Raw genomic sequence first — 16,234 nt, forward strand, 5'->3', positions numbered from 1 at the left:
CTACGACGGAACACCACCACCATCAGGGGACGATATGGAATAAAAGATGAAGAGCAGAAGTGATTTAAAGTAACAGTAGCAATCATACTCCGACGCTTCTACCTTTCTCTACCTGTCCGACCATCATTTGCTCCGCCCATACCTTAAGGTAGGTAAAGTAAGTACTGTAAGAAACAAACCCAGCAATCGAAAAAAACAGTAACCACCCATAACCCGAGCCGATAGAGACAGACAGAGACAAGCAGCAATACCTACCTACCATCCAGATACTAAGGCCCCTTTAACCGTTACCTACCTAGAACGAATGGACAAAAGGGGGAAAAAAGACTCCTTGTACACTTCCGCGGAAGAAAGCAAAGCAAAGAAGCAAGCAGCCCACAGAATAATCGTTCGCATGCCTTTTACCTCCAATAAATAACAAAGTCACTTCCAACCCCATTCATGCCTTCCCTTCCCTCTTCTGCTCCTTAACAACAACAACAAAAAAAAAGCCTCCCATGCTTCCCCCTTATCCCATCCTCTCACCTCTCCCATTATCCGAGCTATGAAAAATACCAGATAAACGAAGCCAACCGAACCGACCGACCTCGAACTAGCTAAAACGGCAGGGGAACGAAAAAAATAAAGAAAGCAGCCACACATCCTTTGGTAAAAGACTATAACACCCACCCACCCCCTTTTCTCAGTCAACTAAGGTAGGTAATAAGCCAGGTACAAGTAAAGTAAAGCATGCTCCACCCCGGTCTGCTTTTCATTGTTTACAAAAACAACCACCACCCACGAGAACAAAACGCGCGCGCGAGAGAGAGATTATACCACCCTCAACCATCACCACTACCATCAGGAAGAGCAATGAGCTCCCTCGCACACTGCATCAGCTTATCGATCCACGCCACCGGCGTTGTTGTTGTTGTCGTTGTACCCCGCGCAACATCAAGGCAAGTCATGCAGGGATTCGCCTCGACAGTGATCCCGGCCTTGGTAACCCAGATCCTGACCCTGACCCGGCCACATCCACATCTCTAGTATGAATAACCCCCGACATGCTGCGTGAGCATGCCCGTGGGCACGGGAGTCGGCGGCCCTCCCCACCCTTCGCCGGGCGCCATGCTGCCCCAGAACAGATTGCCGGTTTCGAGCGGCAGCATCTCCTCGGTGCCGTGCGCAAACTGGTCGATCCCGCCCGGCGCCAGGTTCCATGGCATCGATTGGTTCTGCTCCAGGTACACGGCCACCTCGCCCGACGTGTAGGGCGGCAGTTTCTGCGCCACGGCCGGATGAGGATGGACAGCATGCTGCTGCTGCTGCTGCTGGTGTTGTTGCGGATGCGGGTGTTGTGGTATTTGCGGGGAGGGCATCGCGCCCGAGGACTGGGAAGGCGAGTGTTGCGGTTGCTGCTGGTTGTTGTGCGGCTGCTGCCCGAAGCGCCAGAGGGTGGAGGCGGCCTCGGCGGCAGCGTCGGATGCCGAGTCCGGCGCGCCTGCGTGGGACGGGCCGCCGTGGTTGATGGGCGTGAAGGAGAGCGAGGTGGACCGCGGCGTCTTGGCGTGGTCGGTCGGGTGGCTGCTGTCCGGGCCGACCGACGACCCGGGCTCCGCGGTGCTGTCGCGCGAGCTCTTCTCTTCGTCGACGGCCAGGATCTCGCCGTTGTTGACCACCTTGAACCCCTGCTGCTTCCACTCCTCCAGCCCGCCGCCGCCCATGCGCAAGCTGAGCCTACCTTCGCCCGCTGTGCTGGCCGGTGCCCTCCCGCTCACGTGCCGCTCGTAGTCCTGCTTGACCGTGTCGTAGTAGCAGGCCATTTCGCGGAAGTAGACCACGTACGTCTCGGCCATCTTCAGCCACACCGACATGTGGGTCAGCATCTTGTAAGTCAGCCCGGTCGGTCCGTGCTTGGTGATGTCCAGCTCCCCCACGATCTCCTGTCTCGGGAGCATGTGGCCCTTGGTATCGATGTGTGGGAAGTGGACGGCGTAGATGCCGACAAAAGCGGCCGTCCAGACGGCGAATAACACGAGCGACGACATGGGCAGCTTGTCACGGCAGATTTCGGCAAGGTCAACAATCTCCTTGGCCGCGTAGAAGATCTCCTCCGCGCTGGCTTCCCAGAACCCCTCGGGCTCCTGTCCCGCCGGAAAGGTGGGCTCGTCGAGCGGTCCGACCGGCTTGTCGCAGAGTATCGGGATAAAAGGTATGTACTCGCGGTGCAGCATGATCCTGCACACGGCGCCAAGCATGTGCATGGAAACGTACACGCTGCTCGCCTGGTGGTTTTCGTGCTTGTAATAGTTGCTGTCCGACCATGTGAACTGGTCGGGGAGATTTCGGTAGAACGCTTCAAGTTTCCCACGCAGACGGAAGAAGTTCGACTCTGGCGACCACGGCGGGTGCTCTTCCGTAAAGCGGCCACCCGAGAAACTCCACTTGGAGATCTCGCCCCAAAGGTCGACGAGACGGACGAAGCGACCCAGTACGCTGTCGGAGATTCTGCGGTTGGCCTCTTCCCCGGTCACCGGCTTCAGGAAACCCGTGTAGACTTCCTCCGAAAGGTCGAAGGCGACTTCGGAGCATGGCAGCTGAATTTGCAGATCTTCCGAGCGGATCGTGGAGACGCGGTCCTTGCCACAGCCCAGGAGACGGTCCAATATCAAACAGCTGAACATGGTGCGCCTTCTGATTTCCTTGGCGATTATCCTCTGACCCAGTGGCATGGTCTGCCGCGCCGTCTTGACCGGCCGCGACCTGAAGGGCTTGCCGGCCTCCCGGTCCCCATCCCCTAGTCCCAGCGCCTGGGCCATGCGGATAGCCACGCCAACGTACATCCAGGCCGCCATACCTCCGACCCTGGGCCGTGCCTGGCTCCACTCATAGAGCCCAAGCATTAGGAAAGCTTGTACCCTCTCTACCGAGGCTATGGTCATGCTCGTCCTCAACCCGCCGAGCGCCTTCGTAAGGACATCCGCGTAATATTCCGACGCACTGGATGCGTCCGAGCCCGGCCCAGCGGGCCGCGACTTAGACAAGCCAGACACGGCGGGACTGTTCCTGGAGGCTGTAATGTACGACACCAGTGTGTTGTGGAACCGGGCTGTCAGTGTCAGGATGCCCAGCAACACCAGGTTAAACTCGGGTGAGGTGTCGGAAGGTTTCCCTCTTAATCTGCTTCCAAGCTTCTCTTTGAGCGTGGCCAGGTGCAAGAATGGTAGCTCCGTTGCAAAGTGCAGCCTGTAGATCTCGAACAGCTGATTCCAGATACTCTCGGTGAGGTAAGGGGCCGAGAGGACGTCCTCGGCGACAACGGCAGGCGGTACCGAGCCTTCCATCTTCACAATGTCTTCAATCCTCCGGAGACGCTTCCGCTCCGAGCCCTGCTCCGTCTTGGCTCCCGTGGGCGGCTCCGACCGCTTCGGCGGGGCTGGCGTAACCTCGGGGTAGATACACTCTTTGCCATTGCGGATGCATGTCTCACAGGGCTGGTCGCCGCCGGTGTTGTTGCACTTGATTTTGGATTTCCTGCAGCGCTGGCATGCTATGCTGGACCGTAAGGGCGTCCGCTTGATACCCTTCTTAGGATCAGCAGCACCGGGGCTGTCGGGGGTGCCTGCCATCATTGGAGCCTGGCCAGAGGACCTGCTGTCATCGTCGGTGGTGGCGGTTACGGCAGCAGTGTAGCCCTGGGTGCGGACCGCCCCGACGGCGGGGCGCGGGGGGCTGTGCGGCAGGGGCTGACGTATGTTGGGCAACCGTTCCGGTGGTGGACGGAGATGGGGCGGTGCAGATGGCTCTGCCGGTTCGATGGGCGCATCGAGCGCCGTGGCGGCGAAGGCGTCGTGGAACTTCCTCTTCGGAGTGGGCTGCTGGTGGGCGTAATTCGGAGTTGCCGCTGCCGAATCCGCGTCGGGCGGCTCGTCGGGAGAGAGGATGGACTGAATGCGCAACTGGGAAGCAATCGTGACGGCGGGTTGGGTCTCGCGAGGGGACCCGCTTGATGGAAAACGCGAAAAAGAGACAAGGCCTTCCCTGGCCACGCTGTACAGTGCAACAGACGGTTGCGAGACCGCTCGGCGGTAGCGATGCGGGCACGGGAGGGAGGGCCGAGACTCGACGTTCGGTCGGCGTCGCCGGGCGGACCGCGAGTGAACGGACTAAATACGCAGCGCTCAGGACGACGCGACCGTTGAGATCGCCGGCGGAAGCAGTAGCGGGAACAGGGTCAGGGGGAGCACAGGAGGGCGGGGGGTCGAGACCTTCGTCGAAAGAGCGCGAGCAGGTCGCCGGGTCGGGCCAGGAAACGAGCTCTGGCACGGACGGACGCTTGCGCAACCTTAGGTGTGGGACAGCATCCACCAACGGTGCAAGTATCCGTTCGCGCAGGTAGCCGGACGAGTGAATGGCGCAGGATGCGAAGATGTGCCTACCCGAGCGGACGAATGTGACGCCGGAACGTTTGCTGGCGATGCTTGTCGTGCTCCTCAGGGTGCGCGACGGAAGCGGGAAATGCGTTCGGTCAGAGACGGCTCCCTCAGTGGATGCGAGACAGCAGGACGCAGAGTTGAGTTGAGTAGAAACGGGAAATGGGACAGAAGGCCGTTTTGCGGCCACGGTTTGATGGCGCAGGCGTGGAGCGATGCACAAAACCAGAGCGGGCCCGGGTCGGCAGGCGGAACACGGGATTGCGGATTCACACACACAAGGGGAAAATGCGTCGGTAGCGTCGGTAGTGCCGGCAGCGTCGGCAGGGTTTCCCACGTCGTGTGGTTCGTGTCTTGCCGGGGTCCGGAAGCTCGACGTTTCGCGCGAGCAGATCTCAAGATCAGCGCAAATTATCAACGTCGTATCGGGTGCGCGATGCTTGCTCACAATTGATGTACGCGAGGGGATGGATGGAATGCAAAAGAGAAGGGGCGCCTCGCGGGTTTATTAGGATAATTTTGAGATCCTCGAACCTGGAAGCTCCCTAACTTTAACAGCCTTGAGGCGGAGAGGTCCCGTCACTCCCACCGCACGGTTGAGCGGGTTGCTAGCGCGGTGGGAGCCACAGTGGCCCCATCCCTCTCTGGGGAGCCTCCACCGAGACTCGAGAGCTCTGCTGCTCCCACTTCAAGTTTACCACCGCCATATTCGATTCCCGTAGTAGCTCACGATGCACCCAGCCAGATTAGTAGACCTCGCTGAGAATTCATTGTAAGTCTTGTTGGTCTTCTACTCAGATCGATATCTTGATCTGAGGCTACTCCAGTGGTTCCTGATCATCCTCACAGCAGCGGGAACTGGAAAGCCCAATGACCAGACCCTAACCCTACTGGCTCCACTCGGCAGGAAGCGTCAAAACGATGGGAATCGGGCAGTGGAGCCGTGGCAGAGGAGGGGTCGTGGTTCCTTCTTCTGCAATCTGCGATCTTCCCTCTCAAATTGGACCTTTCCCAAGTGGAAGGCGTTCGGGATGTGGCTTAGTTGGTAATTCCATCCTCAAGTGATAAAGTTTCGCACTATCTCAAACACAAACGCCACTGGTGGCAGATGCCGATGCCTGAATCAACGGCAGCCCTCGCACCGACGCTTCCAAGAGCGCCCTCGGGATGCCTGTTCGCTCCAGCCGCTTGGCACCGGCTGCCGCCCCGCTCCCGCTCGAAACATTCCCGAGCATCAGGAGGCCGACACAAGTTGGAGCTGACGGTCACCGCCTAGGTGATTTATTTAACACGCATGGTTTATGTATTGTACTGTACACACGTATTGTACAATTACATACGTACATCCGCGCTCACCAGGCACAGTTGCATCTTATCCGATCGATCGAGGACTGGCAGTGGCTGCTCACTCCGGCGACTTGTGCAACGAGCGGCTGTACTGTGATATATCGTACAGACATACTAATGGAAAGGTTAGTCATGGGTAAGTAGTCGCTTGTAGTACGGCAGATTCACAAGGCGAGGCGTGAAACATGATCTCTACCAGTCGTCCAGATCTGAGATTTCAATCCCGGCCTGGGCCCGTCGATAAATAGGAACCACACTATCACCTCGGTCTCAGACTTTCCGTTTGGCGTGTCTCGCAGGCCGGCTGGAAGCCGCCCTGTTGGTTGCTGCGGTACGCTGGGATCAGATTGCCGGACCTCCAGCTACCTTAGGTAGTGGGACATCCTCTCGGGAGCAAAGATCTCGGCTCCCTGCGCTTGTGTTCAACGCGACGTTCGGCCAGGGTCGCTGGTAACCACCCAAAACGCGAAATTGGCCGGCCGTATCACGGAAGTGTGACAACTGGGCCCTGTTGATAGACACAGGTCTGACTTTGCTTAACACCCCATTGGGCCATTCCGTGTCGACGGCATATCAGAGATGGTGTAGTCACCCCTGGTCAGAGAAGAGGCGAAGTTGGTGCAACAACCTGCTCGAGAACACAACACGGCAAGAGGGTATACGCAGAAAGTCCCGGGTACAACCCATCGAGGACATCTCTGTGCACTGTGCGGGGTTTTCCCGCGGGTGCAGTGCTGACGGTAGGCAACATCGCAGAGCAAAAGAAACGAGAATGTAGCAGACTCGCAGAGGGGCCACTCGATGGCGGGCCTTGTCAATCTACATAACGTCAGGTAACTATCAACGATGGTAGCCCTGCTTGTAGACAGCAGACCGGACCGCACGGTGACGGACATGCGAGCGGTACCTCTCACGAGTGGGCCCGGCTAGCCACAGACCCTTCCTCAGCCTTGTTGCCCCAATATTTGAGACATGTCTGGTATTCTCATCAGAAATCACTTGCCTTTCCCGTCTTATCCTACTTGTTCTCCATGTACGCCTTTATTGTTGAGTTTCTTATTCGGCCCATCGTCTTTTCGCGGTTATCATAGCACTTCGCGATGTAATAAGGCCGTCATTAGTGTACTCGCGGTTTCTGACAAAGCCTGATTGTTCATGATGAGGTCCATCCTGGCTGACCGAATGCTCTATCGAGTCTCTCCAGTGGTCGCTTGATTCGATACCATCCGGCTTTCAAACTCTCTTCGAACAGAATGTCGGTGGTGTGACGGGAGCCCATGGAAAGCTTGCCGTGGCAAGCCCAATGACGTCGTTTGTCGAGCAGGGGATCAAGAGGCCTCATGCATCGTTGCTCCACACAGAGGACATCTTTAAGCGCCTGGGACCGCGGGGTGCCATGCAGTTGGCGCAGTTGCTATTTTGAACTCTTTGGAACAGTGACCAACCCCGCCTGCTGGAATCTTTGGCAGAGCTCCTGATTTCGTGCTTTGGTGATACTCTCTGAGTTTCAAGTCTCAGCCCACTACTAGTACTTCGGAGCGAGCCTCCTACGTTCTCTCTCTCGCGCGATTCCAAGTGCGCCCCGCGACCTAGCACATTGCGACGTGCGCCCCCGATTGTTTACAGCCATAGTTCGGTCTCTTCTCACAGCTAAAGGGCCAACCCCCTTCGGATTGCGACAATGGCTTCGGGACATAATGTGAGATCCGTTCGCGACGCTCATTGTTGCATGGACTGACGCCCGGCGGCGCCCACACAGGATCCGAAGCTGCTGTACGCCATCAACGGCGTATCGGCTTATCACATTGCCAATGGCAAGGAGGAGTCACTCACGCCAGCCGGCCCGCAGACACTCTCTCTGCTGATGGTCCCGACGACATCGGCGTTCGCGGACCCGGCAATTGATCCCGAAATTGCTTCCGCCGAGCAGGACTTCTACCTCCACCTCCACCTTCCGCCCGAGCTCGACCTCCCTCTCCCCGCCACAACACAGATCTACCACCAGCCGCCGACCAGCTATCTAATCCCGCGATGGGACCTCGGGCCGGACAGTGGCGCTTTTACCAGGATCGAATTCCCGTCGGTCGAAAGCCGGAAGGGAATCCAGGAGGACGTAGACACCTTCGAAACGATCCTAGCGCAGTGCACCGCGTTTCTGGAGCGCGCGCCTCCCCCCAGGATTGGAAAGAGCGAGCAGAGTTACGGCAGGGGCGAGAAGAGCGCCGCGTCGAAGGCGGCGGAGGCAGCGGGGGAGGCGCTCCCTGCGTACAATCCGGCCGACTATAAGCCCGGCGAGGCCTACGTGCGGGGAAGCCAGAGTGGGGGCACGCCGGGGCAGATTGTACTTGTTGACGAGGAAGACGGTAGCGTGATCGGGGAGCTGACCGAAGGCTTCCAAGTTGTCGAGGACAGCAATTTGAAGCCGGGATCAAAAGGTTTGTTTCTCCACTAAGACCTGCTCTCAGGAGGAGGCGCGTTGACTGTCTCAAAGATCCAGTCGAGATTACCCTACCCACCGACGGCGGCCAGAAGATCAACGTCGCGCCCATATCCCCGGAGCTGTACGACGCCGAACTCCATCCCGCGTACAAGAAGTCGTTCCTCGTGTCCAACGCGTCGGCCGCGTCGCGGTTCATCATCACCGGCTCCGACATGCTCTCCAGGCTGATGCAGAGCCAGGCGCAGAACTACACCAAGAAAACCCAGCCCGCCACGAAGCCCATGACCTTCAAGCCGGCCACGCGCGAGCACATCCGGCGCATCAACAACTTCACGGGCGGCGCGGCGACGCTGTCGGCGAAGACGGTGGGGCAGATCACCAAGGTGGCGCAGAACTTCGGCGCCTCGCTCGGCGGGCACGGCAAGAACAAGGACGGCACCGTGCGTAAGGGCTACGACAAGGACGGCAAGCCGCTGCCCACGTACAAGCCGGGCCTGCTCAACAAGAGCATGATGGCCTTTTCGACCGTCATGGACGGCGTGGAGCAGGCCGGGCGGAACCTGCTGGCGTCGACGTCGGAAGCCGCCACGACGGTGGTAACGCACAAGTGGGGCTCCGAGGCGGGCGACGTGACCAGGAGCGTGACGGGCGGCGTGAAGAACGTCGGGCTGGTCTACATCGACGTGACGGGCGTGTCGCGCCGGGCGGTGCTGAAGAGCGTGGCCAAGGGCATGGTCGTCGGCCACACCGTGAACGGGGACGATATCATTGTTGGAGGGGGTGATGGAGGGGTTGCGGCCATGAACCAGGGGTCGCAGAGTTTGGCTGACACGCAGTCGCTGAGCGGGATGACGGTCGCTGAAGGGAAGCAGCCGGCGGGTTCGCTGAACGGAAAGTACAAGTGATGATGCGAGAATAGGTCGTGTCTTTATTCGCGATTGATGTAATCGGAGCGGGTTTCTGATTTCGTACGGGCTAGGTCAGGTAGTCTCTAACTCTCTTCTATGATTCCGATCTTGTAACTTGTTTGGGTGCTTTTTACGGGCACCCTCCTTTTATTCGCACTCCCCGAGGATCCACGGGGTGACATTGGGAAACACAAGGCGGAGTCAATTAAGGCCTACCACGTGATCATACATCCCTGCGAGAAGAAGTCGCGTTGCTGCAGGGGTGCGGGCGCGTCCAGCACAACTTCCACCCCACCAGGTCACTTAAACCATGACATCGATTCTCCGACTTTCAGCAACCACGCAAACCTCTAATGGAACTGGAGTCGTTGCGGGCAGCACAGTCACTTCTGACAGCGAATTGGTGCTTTTTAGCCAACTGTCGTTACAATTGACTCTCGGTTGCTCTCACTTTCCCACTCCCCTGCAGCTGCCCGATGTGCTGCCGACTTGAGCTCCTCGGTACTCTCATCCTCTTCTTTCAAGCACAGAGCGACCGCCGGGCCCGGAAACGAGCTGCAAGACTGGAACTGGCTAGGGCTACAAAAGTTCAGTAAGGCTGGCGCATCCCAGCACCTACCTAGTCAAACCGACCCATCAAAGCCACTTCAAGCTACCGACGGTTGTCACCGACACGATGCTCCACGAAATCCTCCTCTCCCTCTCGGGGCATCCTTCCCCTCTCCTCCGCTCGGCCCTCTCCTCCTCCTCCTCCTCCTCCTCCTCAACCAACGACAATAACATCAACAACACCGACCTCTCCACCGCGGTTCACGGCATCCTCTCCCCGCCCGAACGCGCCCTCCTCCAGTCCCTCGCCCGCCTCAGCGACCTGCACGTCCACCTCCTCACGTCCACCTCCCACATCGCCTCTTGCCACGCCTCCGTCATATGCCGCGCGGTCGCGTCCGCGATCGACTCCCTACACCTCGCAGCGTTCCGCAGGAAGGTGCTGGAGGTGGAATCCACCATCCTCCAAAAGGACGCCGCGCTGGTCGGCGCGTACAACATCGTCCCGCTGACGGCGGTCGTCGCCGAGTTTGACGGGTGGGCGCGGACGCTGGAGTGGCTGACTGGTGTTGTGCAGCTGATGGATGCGGGCTGCACGGGCGCCAAGGTGGTGGATTTCTTGCGGGCGGAGCTGCAGACCGGGTATCGGGATGTGGAACAGACGGCGCGGAGCCTGGTCGCTGTCGCGGAGGCCGCGTGGGTGAAGCAGGTGTCGGCGTGGGTGCTCTATGGGAGGGTGCCGGGGCTTGGGGAGGGGGACTTCTTCATCGTTGCGCGCAGGAGAAGGGGTGCGGGGAAGGAGGGCGCGGAGGTGGAGGGTGATAGCGCTGACGGGGAGGAGGAGTATGTCTGTGAGAAGGGGCTGCTGCCAGGGTTCGTCATGCCCGCGACGGCTGAGTCGATGTGGTTTATTGGGAGGTCGCTGAACCAGATTCGCGCGAAGAGCGTGGGGGATTACACTCTGAGGGGGGAGGATCACCTGTCGTCGCAGCTGACTAGATTGGCATCGTTGAAGCATCCGATCGATTCCGCTACGTTTGCAAGGACGATTGCGGATATAAGGCACTTTCTGTCGAGGACGACGCTGCAACGGCTGCTGCCGTTGAGTAGAGTGCTCGATACACTGCAGTTATTTCGAGACTTCTTCCTGCTTCGCCGGGGCGAGTTCGCTATGGCATTGACTCAGCAGGCCGACGAGAAGATCAGGAGCCGGTGGAAGCGGGCGGAGAACCTTGCCTACGAGAAGCGGGACGGCTTCGGCAACGTCACGGTGAAAGAAGGGGAGGTGGCTACTGTCTTGGCAAGAACCTGGGCTGCAATGGGGTCCATGCAGGGCGAGCATGCAGATGAAGACGAGGGCCTCGAGCTCGCTCGGGATCTTCTACGGCTAACGGTGGCCAAGTCGAGGACATCTACATCGACGACGCCGGCCGCCATTGAGAGCGGACTTACGGCGATCGCGCCGACACCCTTCCGCAACCTTCTCTTCTCGGTCCCTGTCGTCTTAACTCTGCAAATACCCTCACCCCTCGATCTCTTTCTCAGCCAGTCAGATCTGCAGACGTACACTGCGATAAACTCGTACCTGCTTTCCCTCCGACGGGCCCACCTTCGACTGACTGATCTGTGGAAAATCACATCCCTCCGGAGGCACCATCCAGCGCCTCCCGGCCCACCCTACGGAAGCACTCGAGGAGGAAGGGAGAAAGTGCACCTTCTCCGTCAACGTCACGCCACAAGATCGAGCATACTGCGCAACGCATGGGCCACGGCAAGCGCCGCCATCTTCTTCCTCGGCGAGATAGAGGGATATCTCCAGACCGAAGTCGTCGCGGGACTCTCGGACGGCTTTCACCGGTGGCTGAGGACGGGTGAGGACGACTCGAGACACAACGACGACTCATCTAACCAAACCTTGACCACGTCACCAGCCAGGGAATATGACGGGCCGGATCATGCTCCCGACGACAACGACGATGACATCTGGCTACTAGAATCTGGCCCCGCCAGCCCCCGCTCCCCGTCAAGATCCCAACAACAGCAGCACCAAAGAAGAAGCCACATGCGCCACGACCCCCAAACTCTGGCAACCGCACACCGGCGTTACCTTCGCACCCTCGTGCACCGCCTCCTGCTGTCGCAGCAATTCTTCACGGACCCGCTGTACGAGCTGCTCGTGCAGATCGACCACCTCGTCGCGCTGGTCCACAGGCTGCACTCCGTCTGGGCCGCGGCCGATCTCGAGGCCGACGCGGGCGTCGTCGACGCCTTTGTCGATCTGGAGAAGGAGGAGCGGGACGTGCAGAGGGAGATTCGGGGTGTCGAGGGCAGAGTCAAGAGCGGCATTGAGGGGCTGGTCGGGGAATTGAGGCGGTTGGAGGGGGCTGCTGGCAGCTTGTTGTTTTCGGGCAGCGGAGAGCAAAGTGACGGGGATGAGGCGGGAGAGGCGGTCCGCATGAGGGAGAGCGGCGAGTACGCGCCGAGACGGGTGGGCGGGGTTGATAGGTTGTTGATGAAGCTGGATTTCGGGAGTTGGTTTGGCAGGGGAGGGTTGGAGGTGGATGTGGATGCGATGGAGGAGGATTGATCGGTTTATGAAGGTGCCGGCTGACTACCTAGGTAAGGTTAAGGTTGCCTACCTTGTGTTAAGGATGGAGGTTGCAGGATGTTTGGTCCATGGTGTAGCGGGGAATGGCGCCTTATTGATGTTCGGATATGCTTTCGCAGGATCACCTTCATAGTTTATACCCCCGGGGGTTTTCGAGTAATTATGTTAAAAGGGCCTGGTCCGGCGTCATATGGCCATGTTAGCAAGAATAAGGCCTGAGTTGGCAAAAGCTGGTACTATGGCGTTTGATTATCTCAGCTAGGCGTACTGACGATACTTGTGCTCGCTGTTAGGGAAAGTTACCTATGTACAATACTAAATGCATGAGGTCTGAGCATCCCCTCTTTGCCCTACTGATGTATTAGCTGGGCTTGGTGCTAGTTATCGCATCATGGTCGGCAAGTCGGAGGGATCTCGGGGTCGCGGTTCTAGATTCTCTTGGTCCTTATCCCAACGGTTGCAGAGATGAGATTCCGTTGGCGATTTGCGAACCGTGCCGCATCCTGATGGGCTGTTGGCTTGGAAACCCCCGACAAACGGACATATGAAAACCAAGGAATCTAATCAATGTCAAATCATAATGTGTCGCCGCCTGCATCCCCCTATCTCGAGACTCTGTCCTGCCATATACGTGTAGTAGTACTTGTTAAGAACTGAATGTTAGATCTCGCTGTGAAAGTAGCCGTTGCACCTGAGATCATGGATGCCCCTGGAAGGGTGTGTGAATTGTAAATAGCACGGCCAGGGACCGTGGTCAAACAAGGCAATGCACGGACCAAGGGCGTGTGCCCCAGCTTTGAGTCGGCCCTCGAGCTCCCAAATCGAGAGCATTTCAAAAGCCAGAAAGTCCCCATGGTGTTGAGTTTTGCAGTATGTACTTTAAGCTGCTACACGTAATATCGTGTTTTTGTCTCGCCAACTTGATTTGGACTCGGGAGCTTCAACAACTTGAGACGGCACGGCACACCTGCGGGTTATTTTGGGATGGACGCGTCGGCATTGGTGGAGGTCAGCTTCCGACCGGGGTACCCTGAAGTGCGCCAGGGGTTGATCCCAGCCCTCGAACGCCGGTGGCTTGTAATTGATTGGATGAACTTCATGCAAGTTGGACTACAGTGCGGATAAGGCCACTCGACTGTGATATCCGACTGTGCCAGCACCCGATGGCAGCCCAACAGGTTTTCACACCCTCCCCGTATCCTCTCTTTTCGCTCTTCTCCATTTCAAGTTGCCCACACCTCCCTGTTCGGTACACGCCCGCCCGCCGACAATTCGGCGAGGGCTCGACGCAGGTTTGAAAGAGGCTCATAAGCTGGATCTCAGTTGCGCCTGACATCTCGGATGTCCAACTTCACCATGTCGAACACAAATAGCCATGCTGGGCTTAACCTTGGTGTTGCCGCGCTCAGGCAATCGTTCCCGCCGCCGCCCAACCTGACGAACAAGCCGTCGCCCTCGCCCCTGCAATACTCGTCCGTCCACCATCCATCCCAAGGCTACCAACCTCCGCAACATTCGCCCAACCAGTATCCTCACCACCTTTACGCTCCTCGTCCGCAGCTCAACAGCGTCACCACTCTCCAAAATGCAGCCCGGCCACCCCCTCCAGCGCTTCCTGGCCCACGCCAGCGTCCCGCTCCGCGCCAGTTGCAGCAGCAACAGACCCCTCCGCTCAGCTATCTCCAGCAGTCGCTCAATCAGCAACCCCTGGGACAACAGTCAATGCCAGCGCAGTCCATGTCACAGCCCACGACAATATCGCATCAAAGCATCGCTCCGCAGTCGATGCCGCAGACGATGAATCCGCAACCCATGAATCCTCATCCTCCTGTATCACTGGGACAGCAGTCTCTTGGGCAGTCGTCTCTCAACCAACCCATGAGCCAGTCGATGTCCAATCAGTCCATCACCCAGTCTGTCCTACCTGTCCAGCACAACGACACGCCCCCGTCTATGATGGCGCAGCAGTCGACACCCCGTCCTTCACACCAGTCCACGCTTCCTCCTGCGCCGCAGTCTCAAATGCAACAGACGCAGAAGGCCCCGCCGCAAGTACAGCAAATCCAGCAGGTGCAACCTGGCGCTCAGCAACAACAGCCGGCCGCCGGCCAACCCGAGTCGGTCGAACCTGTGCAGGAACACCACCATGACGACGATATGGAAGGCGGCAGCCACGACGAAGCGGGTGAGGGGGCCTCGTCTCTGGAGCCCAAGTTGATCGAGAATTCCCCTTTCGTCCCCCGCCAGCCGATGGGTCCCTTAATGTCTGCGCCCCCCGAGGGCGGAAGTTTCCCGACGCTGGAGGCAATTCACAAGCATGTTCTGAGCTACTGCACCTCGGTTGGCTATGCGGTTGTCATCGGCCGATCCAAGAAGACGGTCCCTGGATTGAGGAAAGTGCTTTTCGTCTGCGATCGCGCCGGCAAACCGCCTAGACGCGTCACCCCGGAGATGCGCAAGCGGAAGACCACCTCCCGCAAATGTGACTGCCAGTTCGGCTTCTTCGCCATTGAGCAGAGAACACAGTGGACGCTCCGGTACCGCCCAAACGCAATCCACCTGCAGCACAACCACGGCCCGAGCGAGAGCCCTCTCCTGCATCCCGCAGCGAGAAAACTAGACAGCAAGATGGTTGCTGCCGTGAAGCAGCTGAAGGATAATGGTACGTGTAAGCAAAGATTGGTCTTCCTTCCGCTGCTCAAACTAACCGTCGATACTAGGTGTGGGCGTGTCGCAAACTCTGGAGATTCTGCAACAAGAAAATCCCCATGTACCTCTGCTCGCCCGTGATATCTACAATGCGCGTGCCGCCATCAACAGAAACCCTCAGAAGATTGCGACTGGTCTGGCGGAGAATCGCCCGGCCATATACAGCAAACCGCACCCGTCGCCCGAGGAGCGCATTCGGGCTGACCTCCGCCGTGAGCTTCTTAAGACGCGGGAGGAACTTGACAAACTGAAAGAAGACAGCAATAAGGAGATCGAGAAGCTCAGGGAGAAGGTTCGGGAGCAGGACAAGATCATCAAAAAGTTTGAGGAATTCATTGACATCTGCAACCACCGGGTTACCGTCAAGCTTTCCACTACGGGGGACAGCCGTAGGGCTGAGCCGTCGAGTTCTTAGTCAACATACGCTGGGGCTTCTTCCACGGTACGAACGGTACGAAGTGATTGTCATGGGCCCTAGTTGCCGTGACGACACTACATTCACGATATCACCAGAACCTCGTCCCGCACCAAGGCCACCTTAGTAAACTGGTATTCTGATAGAAGCGTTGACCCTCATGGATGTGGTTATGATTAGGCATTTGGGCGGCGCTGGTTTTCTACCTAATGAAGGATGGCATCAGTTATCAGGAGTTGCGCGTGACATTGAATAAGTTATTGGCTTGCCTTTCAAGCGTTGAATGAGATAGCCGTTATGAATCACTACTCCGACCAATTTCTCCTTTAGATGTACCGGCTGGCGATCGCGCGGTTGTCTAAGGAAAGCTAAGCTGATAATTGCTCCTTCTGTTTACCCCGTTGGCTACAGTAAGGGGTTTGTTAAGCGTGCAACCTGCATAGCCGTTCGCTATGTTCACCCCTATGTCATGATGCAACCGTTTGAAGTAATCTGTACACACCTGCGCATGGATCCCCAAGTTACGGCCATCCCAGTCTCTTGATTCAGATGATGTTGAAACTTCGAATCGGCTGAATGTTGAAGTTGGAATTTAATGTAGAGGAGCGGTGTAAAGGGTTTGAAACCCGCAGACGAACGCTGAATAGAATCAACTATAACTGTCATTGGATACTACAGACAGTGAAGATAGCTGTTATGGAGAATGAGAAAATCAACTTGTTCACGTAGTGTAATTCTCCTTGTGAGACGGCGATGATGGTTCGTTCGTTCACACCCGACTTCGACAAATGCCGCTGCCGGCTTCTGCATCAAGGGGCTGCACTGACCAATCAGGCGCTGTTCCAC

At 57.9% G+C, this 16,234-nt stretch overlaps 3 protein-coding genes across 3 annotated transcripts; 2 read left to right on the plus strand and 1 right to left on the minus strand.

The window, feature by feature from the left end:
* Positions 1-1,022: 1,022 nt before the first annotated feature.
* Positions 1,023-5,647, minus strand: B0T15DRAFT_492957 (fungal-specific transcription factor domain-containing protein; the record flags this gene model as incomplete). The annotated part of the gene is made up of 3 exons (XM_062866899.1): positions 1,023-3,938; positions 4,048-4,450; positions 5,559-5,647. 3 exons carry the CDS (start codon positions 5,645-5,647, stop codon positions 1,023-1,025), a joined length of 3,408 nt encoding a protein of 1,135 aa, XP_062723259.1.
* A 1,549-nt stretch (positions 5,648-7,196) lies between these two features.
* Positions 7,197-9,366, plus strand: B0T15DRAFT_179881 (senescence-associated protein-domain-containing protein). The gene is made up of 3 exons (XM_062862292.1): positions 7,197-7,458; positions 7,519-8,194; positions 8,251-9,366. Exons 1-3 carry the CDS (start codon positions 7,441-7,443, stop codon positions 9,102-9,104), a joined length of 1,548 nt encoding a protein of 515 aa, XP_062723260.1. The 5' UTR covers positions 7,197-7,440; the 3' UTR covers positions 9,105-9,366.
* A 326-nt stretch (positions 9,367-9,692) lies between these two features.
* B0T15DRAFT_179905 (gamma-tubulin complex component protein) lies at positions 9,693-12,555 on the plus strand. Its single transcript, XM_062862293.1, has one exon. The coding sequence runs from the start codon at positions 9,784-9,786 to the stop codon at positions 12,241-12,243; it is 2,460 nt and encodes an 819-aa protein (XP_062723261.1). The 5' UTR covers positions 9,693-9,783; the 3' UTR covers positions 12,244-12,555.
* Positions 12,556-16,234: the final 3,679 nt, after the last annotated feature.

This window comes from Chaetomium strumarium (assembly GCF_033439665.1).
Source record: "Chaetomium strumarium strain CBS 333.67 chromosome Unknown B0T15scaffold_3, whole genome shotgun sequence".
NCBI lineage: Eukaryota > Fungi > Ascomycota > Sordariomycetes > Sordariales > Chaetomiaceae > Chaetomium > Chaetomium strumarium.